We start from the raw sequence: 11,898 nt of genomic DNA, 5'->3' as shown, positions 1-11,898 counted from the left end.
CTTTATTCAATTAATAAATATATTTTTTTGTAGTATGGTTTTTTAATTCTTAGCTCACATTTTCCTATTTAAACTGTGAGGCATATTCACAAAGTAAGAGTACTGAGGCTCTGATGTTCTGGTTTTTGTTTTCGACAAAGTTGGAAACACTGCTTTCAAGGCCAAGGTGTTGGGAGCAGAAGGTGTGCTCATCTGTAATCAGTTGAGAACTGATGTTGTAGTGGCGTGTTGAAATGAGTGCTGCTATTCCAAATCCTGCCAACTGCGAGGTGAGGAGTGAAAACTGTTCATGGGGATGGTGCGATGAAACGTACTAGTGTGTATAAGTGATATCTTGAGTATAAAACTGACAGAACAAATGTTCATGATGAACGAAGGAGAAAAATCATGGCAAGTGTGTTTTGGGACCATAAGGGGATTCTCTTCATTGACTTTTTGCCTCAGTGGGAAACAATTTATGCTGCATGGTACTGCGTAACTTGAAAACACTACGGAGGGCGATACAGAACAAAAGTAGGGGAATGTTAATGAAGGGAGTATGCTTGTTGCATGACAATGCACGTCCTCACACAGCTAACGTCACAAAGCAATGTTTGGATTAATTCGGTTGGAACATCCCGCTTTCAGCCCTGACCTGGCACCTTCTGATTTTCAACTTTTCTCTGGGGATGTTTGTGGATGGAAACAGGTTTTCTACTGAAGAAAAGGCTCACAGTGCCAAGAAACAATGTGCCTGAGAAGAGGAGATTTTTTTTATGAAGGTATCGGAAAACTCATCTTTCGGTTTACAAAATACATAGAGATTGAAGGTTACTACATCGGAAAATATTGTTTGAAGTACCTTTCTGAAAATGTAAATTTTTCATAAAATTTACTACCATTTCGATATTTAAAAAACTGAGTACTCTTACTTTGTGGATATGCCTTGTAATAAATATATAAATATATAATATATAAATAAATAAAAATTTTTTTTCTCCATTTCTTTATTAATTAAAAAATTGTTCGTTTGCCAAATTTTAAATTGAAACAGTAAATTCAAAACACAGTCTTTGACAAAATTACCTGAAAGATATGGTATTACCAGGTACTCCAGGTAGGTAAAAAAAAATTGTAGATGCCTTGTTAGTATGCAACCAACAGTTAACTGGTGTACCGTTTTGACGGGTCAATTACCTAGTAGGATATTTAAAAAACACATCTATTAGCACACATTTTTTACTCTAATACAAAGGTATTAGGCTAATTCAAACAAAATCAAAAAATGTTTTCAAAAAAATCTTATCAAATGAAGTTTTCAATACCGAGGTTCCAAGGCAGGAGCGGCTTAAGCACACATAGGCAACTTTACTGGTAAGAGATTGAAAATTGCCCCCACTACTTGACTCCAGAGCCCGAGAGGACAGCGATATGTATCTGTCCTTTTTTAGACAGAGACAAAATAAATTTCTGTTGTCTCTGTTAGCATTCATTTTGAAAAACAGCTGACGCCGGAACTTCATCATGATTCATACGTTACAATATAATTTTAGAATTTTCAAAAAATGTAATAATGTGAATGAAGAAATTATACGTGGAACATTGCAAATGATATCAATTTACAAATGAACTACATGGTGATTTACAGTAACAAAAAATGAAACTTCGAATTCTTTAGTGAATTTTAAGGTAGGTCTTTCATATAAAATTTTTGTCTAGGTCGGTTCACTAAAACAATCCAGTGTTAAATTAATATTTTTAATTTTTTATAACATTTTAGAAACTAATGAGTGAAATAATTTGAAATTAATCACATGAATGTATGTAAATATTGTACAAAATCGGAAGCATTTTCTTAAAAAACAATGTTCCAGTGGCTGAGATACAGGGCTTTATTATGATATTTTCGGATTGTCCTTACAAGTTTCTACAAATCACCACCCCTTTATGTTTTTCGAAAAAAAAAAACATTTTCGTTGAACTGAAAACATTGTTTAAATTAAATAGAAACACTTTCTTAATCTATTATTTAATCGAATAAAGAACATCTCATAGATGATTTTATTTGAGTAAATGCTCAAAAATATCTCAATTTGCGCAAACACAGCCTACTAATGTAACGATTAAAGAGCATTGTATTCAAATATCGAGGTGTCTTTTCAGTTCATTTTTTAAGTTTTACTCATGAAATCAGGCTTTTTTGGAAAAATATAAAAGAATAGTAATTTGTAGAAAATTGGAAGAGGAATGCGGAAATATCATGATTGTTACAATAAAGCAGCGGCATACTTTTTTATTTAGACAAATAATCCAGCAATACTCTGCAGCATTTATTTTTTAATTTTTATTATTTGTAAGAAATTTAAATATTTTTTAAATTCTAATACCCTGTATTTTTTTAACGAAACTTCCTAGATAAAAGCTTTATACGAAAGAGCCCTCTTAAAATTCACTAAAGAATACGAGGTTTCATTTTTGGTCAGTGTTTGCGAATCACCTTACGAATATTATGAGAAGTTATCGTATGCCCCTTTACACCCAATGAACTTATCTTATACCCCTCGTATGTGCAATAATTGCCCTTGAAAGTGTTTCTTACTCCAAACACCAATGGCGTATTTAATGCATTTTTTCATTGTGTTGCCTATCTATTTCTTACATAGTATATCTTATCTATGGGCTTAAGGCTCGGGCGACTGTCCGGGGCGCCAAATGGGTGGTGAAAATAGAAAATTCAAACATGAAAAACATACCTACACAGTGTAGTGTAGGCTTCTCTATAATAGAGTATATACCTTACATTGTTACCGCGAAAACATAATTTTTTCTAATTTTTCTCCACCGGCACCGTGGTGATTTTTTGTTTTAAGGGTGAGGGGGCGCCAAATTTACCCTCTTGCCCGGGCGAAAATTTTACCTTAAGCCGGTCCTCTTCCAAGGTACCTAATCCCCCAGACAAGATTCTGAATTATGTGCTAATATTATGAAAAACAACTAATTTGTGGAGCTACATGCCCCATCAGTTAGCATCGAATGATATCGAAAATAACCAAATAAACACTACAAATATAATTAATATTTACACCCAAATCTGATATACTGAAATTGTCAAATAATATAATAATTCAAAGAAGTGTTTAGTATTTTTGTTATTATCTTTGACAAAGGCAGGCTATCTACAGTCCTAACCTAAGTAAAATGAAAATTTTTTTTGTAGCACCTAGCTACTATTTTTCATATGCTCATCTTTTTCACAGAAAATGAGATTTCAACAAAAACATAAAATACTTCTGTAAATGATTACATTATTTAATAATTATATATGTATATGTATATGACGTATGATTTCTATATTAATTATATTTAAACATATTAGTTTTAATTATTATTTTGGATAATTATTTATTAGGTAGGTACTAGCTGTTTTTAGCTTTATTGCTGGTATAGTTCAGTGCTATAGTTGGAGCATGTTGGCATGTAGTCCATAAAGTAGGTAGTTGTTTCTCTTCAATATAAACTAATGCAAAAAAATTAAAGGATCAAAAGAATTTACGAAATTTTTCCGTGATTTTTGACAGACTGTATTTAGGTGAAAAATGGTCGCATCGAGAATTAAAAAAAAAGTACTTTGAATCTCTAAGATTCTAGTTTTTAGATCTTTCAGTCAAAATTTTTTAGGAGCTACAGTTATGCAATTCTAAGAAATAGAGCGACAAAAAAATTTTGTCCACAGACTTGGAAAATTTTTTTTCAGCTAAGCCATTGCATGGACCAGATATAGCTTGTTTATTCAGTTTCAATTTCTTTTTTTTTTAATTTCGATACGACCAGCTCAAAAAATATGACCATATAATTTTTTTCAAAAGTTTGAAACAACGAAACGGTTCGCTAGATCGAGTTCTTCTGGGTATATCGAACTGTAAAAGTCATGCTTAACATATCAGTCATTTCGTGAATATTTCTAATTTAGCCGCCAATTTTTTAAAAAAAACATAAATTACCCTTTTTTCCTGTTTTTTAAAATTCGTGTAAAAGATGAAAATAAAAATCTTTCCGAAAAGTTGCGGCAGCATGTTATAGAAAATTTGTTCCAGTTTTAAGTCAGATATTGCGATGAAAAAATTATCGTATCGTAATTTAAAAAAAAGGACATTAAGCTGAATAAACAAGCTATCTGGTCCATGCAATGGCTTAGCTGAAAAAATATTTTTTTCAAGTCCGTGGAAAACCGTGGAAAAAAAAATTTGTAAAATTTATTGTCGCGCTATTTCTTAGAATTGCATGATAATCGTAGATCCTAAAAAATTTCGACCGAAAGATCTAAAAACTAGAACCTTAGAGCTTCAAAATGCTTTTTTTAATTCCCGATACCACCATGTTTCATCTAAATACAGTCTGTCAAAAATCACGGAAAAATTTCGGAAGTTCTTTTGATCCTTTAATTTTTTGCATTAGTTTATTAGCATATTATATAGAAAATATATCTTACAGTTTTGTGTATTCCAATACACGCATCCCGACAATGACGCCCGTGTGCCATGGCTGGGAGTTCCAAATAACATCCATTGTTTTTTGCTCAAGCCCATAATTCGTATGTAAATTTTTCAATGGATCCAGAAATGAACATCGAAATAAGAGGAAGCCGGCAAAACCAATTCATTTTTAATTCAATTCATTCAATTTTTATTTCAACAATGTCGACGGTACAATTTTATGACCTTTACATATTTATCGCAAATATATAAGTTTTTTTTCGAGGCTCTAATTAGCTATAAATATTTCGTTTGTTTGATAACATGTGAAAAAGATTATCTGGAGGGAACTTGCTTCAAAATTCATACATAGCGTGCAAACTACAAACAAATAAATAAATAATTTACATTTACGACGTTATGATTGTATGTACACTATAGGCAATAATAAATGCCCTATTCCTCTTTACTTCACTTAAATGGCCGCAGCTTTCATAATTGATATTACAAAAAAATATATAATTATTTGGTACAGCAAATTGCATTATGAGAAAATATTTCCAAAAACTCAATTTTATTTCCCCTAATATGTATTTATATTCCGGTAAATACATAATCTACTTATATCTTGTAGTACTGCACATTATTATGATGCACTGAAGTACTTGAATGTTTACCAATTACCATTGATTAATAAGCGCAAATCATCACTGAATTTTGTATACAAAGAAATTAAACAATTATTATCTTATCTCAACAGTTTAAAAATTGTTTGCTGGTCAGAGAGGTTACCAATAATCGAATACAATTTTCCATGGCAGAATAAAGTCGAAATTTAGTAAGCGGGAAACACTACATATGTCGTGAAAAAATGAGTGATAATCTTGTGTGCATTAAAGATTTCGAAGTTCATGCTCATGAGGTTTTGTCCAGAAATGCTTTGGATTATTATAGAAGTGGTGCCGGCCAGGAGGAGACTTTGATCCAGAACAATCGCGCATTTTCCAGGTAACATTTTACTTTTCAGTACCTACATTAATTATCTTAAATTAGGTAATACGTGTTTAAGTTTCTAGTAGAATCGTGTTAGCAAAATAATTTTTAAGCTTGGCAGATGATATTGTAACACTAACAAAAAAAAAATTGTTGTTATAATACAAAAACTTTCTTATTGGTGTAGATTTTTGGTATCGAAGAACATAGTTTGACTTTATTTGATAATATTTTTTAGAAAACATTTTTTAAAGATTTTTTAATTAGCTTAATACCTACCTTTAAATAAGAGTAAAAAATGTTTGTCTTCCACATAAATATAACCATCCATTTATTTCTAAGCAAAGAGCTCTTCTGAAGGTCTCTGATTTTCTTAAGTTTACTGCATTTACTTTAAATAAAATAAATGTAATATTTGAAAACTTAAGTAAATATTTATAATACGAAAATGATTTCAATTAGTAGTAAGAACGAAAGAGAGAAGAACATACCTGTTTGAAATACATGTTTGTTAGTTTGTGATCTTTTTGCAAGAGATATCGATATAATTTCCGTACCTTTGGTCATTAATTATTTATTGACGTGATACTTATTGAACAGGGGAAATAATAAAATACTGGTAAATGATATGGAATATTTAAAATAAATACTATATTTATTTTAGATATAAAATTCGTCCAAGATGTTTAAGAAATGTAGCAAACAGAGACCTGTCCACCACAATTTTGGGAGAAAAGGTGTCCATGCCCATTGGGATAGCACCAACAGCTATGCAAAGAATGGCTCATCCAGATGGAGAATGTGCCAATGCCCGAGGTAAGCAACAAAACCAGTAGCGATTGATGATTTGAATAATTTATGGATTTTTAGCTGCTCAGGCCTTAGGAACAGTTTTTACTCTCAGCACTATAGCTACTAGTAGTATCGAGGAAGTGACCAAAAGTGCACCAAACGTGCTAAAGTGGTTTCAGCTTTATATTTATAAAGATAGGTAACCTACTTGTCAATGTTTATTATCCATGAAATGTTTATAATGTTTTCGTGGTATATAAAGTTACGATAATTAACCGTTTTAGGAAGGTTACCACAAGTTTAGTCAGGAGGGCTGAACAGGCTGGCTTCAGGGCTTTAGTACTAACAGTGGATGCACCGATGTTTGGATTGCGTTTAGCGGACATAAAAAATAAATTTACGTTGCCACCGCACTTAAAGTAAATATGTTTTTTATACGTAGATTTGATTAAGATTTTAAATTTACGTCTTAACAGTAAAGAAGGGAGAAACAAATTGGGGAAAGCAGAAATGTACGCAAATAAGCAAAAAAGTTTGAGGAATGCGTAATGATAGCCTCATAAATAGGGCTGTCAGAGAGAGCTGCAATTCAGTCGCTGCTCAAAATGCTTTTCACGTTCACGTCACGTTAGCATTCTGTTGGCTTTGTTACCGTGCAGATGTAGTTAATTCATTTCTATCCGTTGGTGTTTATGATGGTGTATTGTAGATAATTTAATTTGTTGCCTTTTATAAAATAATGCGTACGCCTATGTCCCGCGACTCAATTACGACAGCCCTACTCATAAATTTAACATCCATTATAATAATTCTGCCTTCAGTTGTCAGTACCGTAGGTATGAGGGGTTAGCCACTTTCCTGAAGTGTAACTTATAGGAACTCTTTTACCAAAAAAATAAAAATAAAAATAAAATAACCTTATAAATGTCCATATTTTCCTAGATTTTAGAATAAATTCTATAATAATATATATTTTTATGCAACAAAAGAAAAAGAATGAATTAATAGGTTGACCGAATGAAAAACTAAACTGAACGAGACTGATAAAGTTTATTTTATATTTTCCCTTGTTTTTAACTCATTTTAGATTAGCTAACTTCGACGGCACAAAATCCACAGATATTAACAAAAATAATGAAGAAGGATCCGGTCTCAACGCTTATGTAAATTCTTTATTCGACGCGTCGGTAACCTGGGAAGATATCGAGTGGTTAAAAAGTATCTCTACACTTCCAATTGTACTAAAAGGAATACTAACAGCTCAGGATGCTATAATGGGTGTTGAAGCTGGCGCCGCCGGAATCTGGGTGTCAAACCATGGGGCCAGACAAATTGATGGAACTCCGGCTTCCGTAAGAAGTATTCTTAATCAATTTAATTGAAATGAATTATTAAATTTCTATCCGGTCAATTAAAATCGTTGTTGAATTTTTTTTTTTGTCTGCTTGACATCTTTCATATTTATAGATTCTCTTATAGAGTGAAACTTAAATGTGTACATATGTATTAAACAGAGGTACAGTTTGCGTGTAATTTAATATTTTTTGGCGACAAAATTAGGAAGAAAAAAGCCGAATTTGAAATATACTATAAAAACCTATTGAGAACCTCTGACTGAAACTACAACTATTCAGTATACAGCGTTGGCGATGTTACACAGAATTCTTAAAATGTAACATTTTATATGAAATAGAAAAAAGAGAGAAATAAATAAGCATAAATTTAGGCTATACGTCAAAGAAATTTAGAAATATAAGTATGTGAAAATAAGCGATACACTATCTTTTGGTTCTCGTAAGAAATATAAATCTTGACATAGGTATACTTGTGTTGGGTTTTGTTATTTAGTGTTTATTTAACAGTTTCTAGATTTATTTTATTAGTTTTTAAAAATCACGGTTGGAAAATAAAAATGGAGTTGATCAATATCTAGGGATTTTAATTTGTAGCAATTGTCCAATCTAGGAACTTTATAATATTCAGATGCCTATAAATGAATTCTATATAACTAAATATTGAGCTTTTACTGAGCGGTGGACATCTTACAAAATGTATGCACCAAAACCAAATTTGTACACTTTTGCCATATTTTTTTAACATTTCTTAAGTTTACGTGCAAATGCATATAAAGAATGTGCTAGATGATCTTGCTTTTTATAGTATTTATCAACTTACTACAATATTTCACTTGAATACGTCATAGTTCACTAAAAATATTAATATAAAAAATTACTAAAAAGAAAAACACCGTTCATGAAAATAATCAATCGACACAAAATATACCAACACCTTGTGTTATCCTTCCCCCTGAGAAACAATGAGCGCAGAGTTCGTGGATTCGCGTCTTATAACAAAATCGGACACAGTTTGCTAATGTAAATATGAATAACGTTCTAACAGTTATGATTATCTGGTGAATGCAAAATGTTCAAGTAAATGGACGAATTTCTTGAAAATCAATATGTCCATAAATAATTATAAATTTGAATAATGACTCACTTGTATCATATAAATATAATGATGTATCATTTAAGGTTCACGCTGTATATATAGACTGAAAGTTGTATTATTTTGTTGTATGATTTTTGTCATTGTTAACAGATTGAGGCATTACCTGAGATTGTAAAAGCTGTAGGAAACAAAGTTGAGATCTATCTTGACGGTGGAATCAGAGACGGAACTGACGTCTTCAAAGCTTTGGCTATGGGTGCTAGAATGGTTTTCATGGGGCGGCCCGCTTTATGGGGTTTGGCCCATAGCGGCGAAGAAGGAGTCAAGAAAATTCTGACTATTATAAAAACTGAGTTTGATTATGCTCTTGCCATATCAGGTAGAACTGTTTTTTTTTCGTCCATAATACAATAAGTTCTTATTTCATTATCTGTTTTAGGTTGTGCTAATATCAGTGATATAAAGCCCTCTATGGTAGTACATGAATCTTATTATTCTAGATTATAACAGGGTGGACAAAATGTAAAGTGAAAATTATGTAAATATGTTACCTACATTGATTATTACAGTTTTATATATGTACCTTCATTATTGTAATATAGATGATATGTCTCACGCAATGTGTTTATATGTATATACATATAAGGTATATATACCTACTAGTAAACACGGTCATTGGTATATAAATGGTTATATATGTCTAACTTTGAGTGGGGGTCATATTTATCAGAGGCTTCCTTTGACCTTTAGTGACACGATATTTTATTTAAAAAAAAAACCTCAAAACTTAATTTTTTTAACCTTATTTCTTTAGTAATATTCGTACCCCGCCGCTGGACAAGCTACTGTAACCTCAAATAACGGCGCGCTTTAGTCGCAGCGCAGCGCATGCACAGTTCCATACCATTTGCCGCGAGTTACTTTAAGGGTTTTTTGGCGAGCCAATCCACATCAAACCCGGTTAGCTCGAGTTTGATTGTGTTAAGAGTTTGAGTTAACATTTGACAGAACTCGCAAAAATTCTTTTGGTTTGGATTTCTAATCAATAATAAAATCGTAACCTATAATCTATGATAGTGCTCGTAGCTCAAGTTGTTTAATTATTTCTTATATACTATAGTTGTTATTCCTAATCTGAAATGCACATCCATGAAATAACGTTAATGTATAGATGGTTATTAAATCAAAATGGGTTTACCTTGTTCACAAATATTATCTATTCCAACGCAAATGTATCGTCTAAACGGAAGTTAATAAAGATCTATACAGTACAATATAGAAAATGCTACTACTAAACTACGATTAGTTATTGGGATCCTCGATTACTATTTTTTTATTATCAATTTTAAATATTACTTTGTATTTTTTGCAAAGTGATCCATTACCCAATTTTTTTTATTTACAACATACCTATCCAAACCTCTAAAAAAACGAAGTAGTGACTAGGTACGATGATACGAAACAGAAAATAAATAAACAAAGATAGAAATATTAACTTAATATCCAAACCAACCCACAAGTCCGGTTTGATGGTTAGGCAAACTCTGCCAAACCGGGTTAACTACATTTCTCGCCAAGACGTCAAACCGCAACAAACTATAGTTAACCGGGTTAGCGGTTTTCTCGCCAAAAAACCCTTTTTTGTTGAGTTGGTGTTCGGCAGTCAAACAGTACTTAACAAGTAACCTAGCGAAAAACTCAAGCAGTAATCAATAATAATAAATTAAATACAACTGACCCCCCCCGCTACGTCACTGTTGACCCGCACTATCACCCTTCACAAGTACTGTATAGGTTGCCTATAAAATTTATGTATTGGTAATACCACACTACAAGTATGTGGGTAATACATGAATATTAGCGTGGCGGCGGGCGTATACAAATATGAAAGTGCATTTTAAAAAACTAATAACTAGACTATTTATCTGATTAAAAAAAAGAATTTCAAATTCGTATTCAGGGGAACATGTACTATTACTCCTAAAATCAAAAACTGACCCCCACTTAAAATTGCAACCTGTATGCCGCAATTCCTGTGTTTGCTGGGTCTTTATTTATTTTCTTGTATTTTCAAATTTTTGGTCTAAATTGGAAAATTATTCATATAATTTGCATTTATTTTGAAAAATATTATTCTTTTCGCATGTATTAGCATCAATCCTCACCAACACTAGAGTTTATATGGTGAGCTGTTTGAAATACAGCGCATGGAGTTTATTATTTACCACTGATCACTGATCTGTATTAAATTAAGTCAATGGATACTACTTTTAGTGCGCCATCTTGCGTTAGAGCTCGCTATGGCCTCATAAAAAGCTAATTTCATGACAAGTTTTAGTAATTTTTGTTGGCCTGTCAAAAAATAAAGTTACTAAATACAGCTCCAACTTCGTGTTATTCAACAACTGAACATGGCGAGCTGTTTCTTGTGAGCCACGCAAAATGTGTTTAGAAGTTATTCTCCCATTAAATTATTTCAATTTGTAGTTGTAATAAGTGAGTGTATTAACAATGACTTCATTACAGTATGTAGTGCACCCTTTGCCAGGAAGCGAAGAACAATTTAATGACAGGTAAAACGGTTAAGCAATGCAATGATTTGATCACAGGCTTCCTCCATTTTCGAGTAAAACGTTGTATTACTTAAAAATGGAGAACCAAGAGATTGATGGACATACCACTCCCAGATTCTTGTCATTCCATAAGAAAATTTCTGGAATTTTCTTTCGTTTTTTCTAGAAAATTTTGTTACTTCATTTTTATATTACTGGGATAATGCCCATGACTTTAATATTTTAGTATGCAAAAAACAATTTATATCTCGTATAATTAAAACATTGATTTGTAAAAGTTTTTCAAGATTTAATAACGTTTTCATAATCCATTAATAATAATTGAACTTCAGAACTCACTAGTTAAATCGTAATCTCCCGAAACTTTTTTTTCAGATTAAAAGAAGTAGCAGATAGAATTAATCGTCTTGGGCATAATATACACCCCGGATTGGCAAGTTTACGTACCAGTGTTAAGCGTATATGTCTTGGTTCGACATATATAGTATTACTTTTAGAAGATGGTCGTATTTGTCGCGTCTCTTACAATGTGTTATCGGACCGATTAGATTTGAGCAAAAATGATTCTAATAAAAAGTGAGTTTCCGATTTACTACTTTAATTACTGCAGTAAAAGTTATGAATATCACATTGACATT

General features: G+C 31.9%; 2 protein-coding genes across 9 annotated transcripts in view; both read left to right on the top strand.

Moving 5' to 3' along the window:
* Positions 1 to 5,250: 5,250 nt before the first annotated feature.
* On the top strand, positions 5,251 to 9,302 carry LOC108912040 (hydroxyacid oxidase 1). The gene is made up of 7 exons (XM_018717186.1): positions 5,251 to 5,459; positions 6,109 to 6,260; positions 6,315 to 6,435; positions 6,521 to 6,655; positions 7,324 to 7,588; positions 8,838 to 9,066; positions 9,127 to 9,302. The coding sequence occupies exons 1-7, from the start codon at positions 5,323 to 5,325 to the stop codon at positions 9,192 to 9,194; spliced, it is 1,107 nt and encodes a 368-aa protein (XP_018572702.1). The 5' UTR covers positions 5,251 to 5,322; the 3' UTR covers positions 9,195 to 9,302.
* A 1,791-nt stretch (positions 9,303 to 11,093) lies between these two features.
* LOC108912044 (E3 ubiquitin-protein ligase hyd) overlaps positions 11,094 to 11,898 on the top strand; it is a 49,677-nt gene continuing 48,872 nt past the window's right edge. For 6 of the 8 annotated variants that reach the window (XM_018717198.1, XM_018717193.1, XM_018717195.1 and 3 more), the window contains exons 1-2: positions 11,094 to 11,260; positions 11,636 to 11,836. In XM_018717198.1, coding sequence (XP_018572714.1) covers positions 11,199 to 11,260; positions 11,636 to 11,836 — 263 coding nt within the window. In that variant the 5' untranslated portion in view covers positions 11,094 to 11,198. The remainder of the gene's footprint in view (positions 11,261 to 11,635; positions 11,837 to 11,898) is intronic. The other 2 variants (XM_018717197.1, XM_018717196.1) reach the window with 1 other exon arrangement.

This window comes from Anoplophora glabripennis, unplaced genomic scaffold (assembly GCF_000390285.2).
Source record: "Anoplophora glabripennis isolate ALB-LARVAE unplaced genomic scaffold, Agla_2.0 scaffold363, whole genome shotgun sequence".
Classification (NCBI taxonomy): Eukaryota; Metazoa; Arthropoda; class Insecta; order Coleoptera; family Cerambycidae; genus Anoplophora; species Anoplophora glabripennis.
Note: the sequence above shows the minus strand (reverse complement) of the source record. Positions and strands in the feature narration are given on the sequence as shown.

Excerpts from the sequence above, each read along its gene's own strand:
- LOC108912040 (XM_018717186.1), top strand. The coding sequence starts at position 5,323 with ATGAGTGATAATCTTGTGTGCATTAAAGATTTCGAAGTTCATGCTCAT. Across the intron at positions 6,436-6,520 it reads CTTTATATTTATAAAGATAG|GAAGGTTACCACAAGTTTAG; the intron begins GTAACCTACTTG and ends TAACCGTTTTAG. Across the intron at positions 9,067-9,126 it reads TTATGCTCTTGCCATATCAG|GTTGTGCTAATATCAGTGAT; the intron begins GTAGAACTGTTT and ends TATCTGTTTTAG.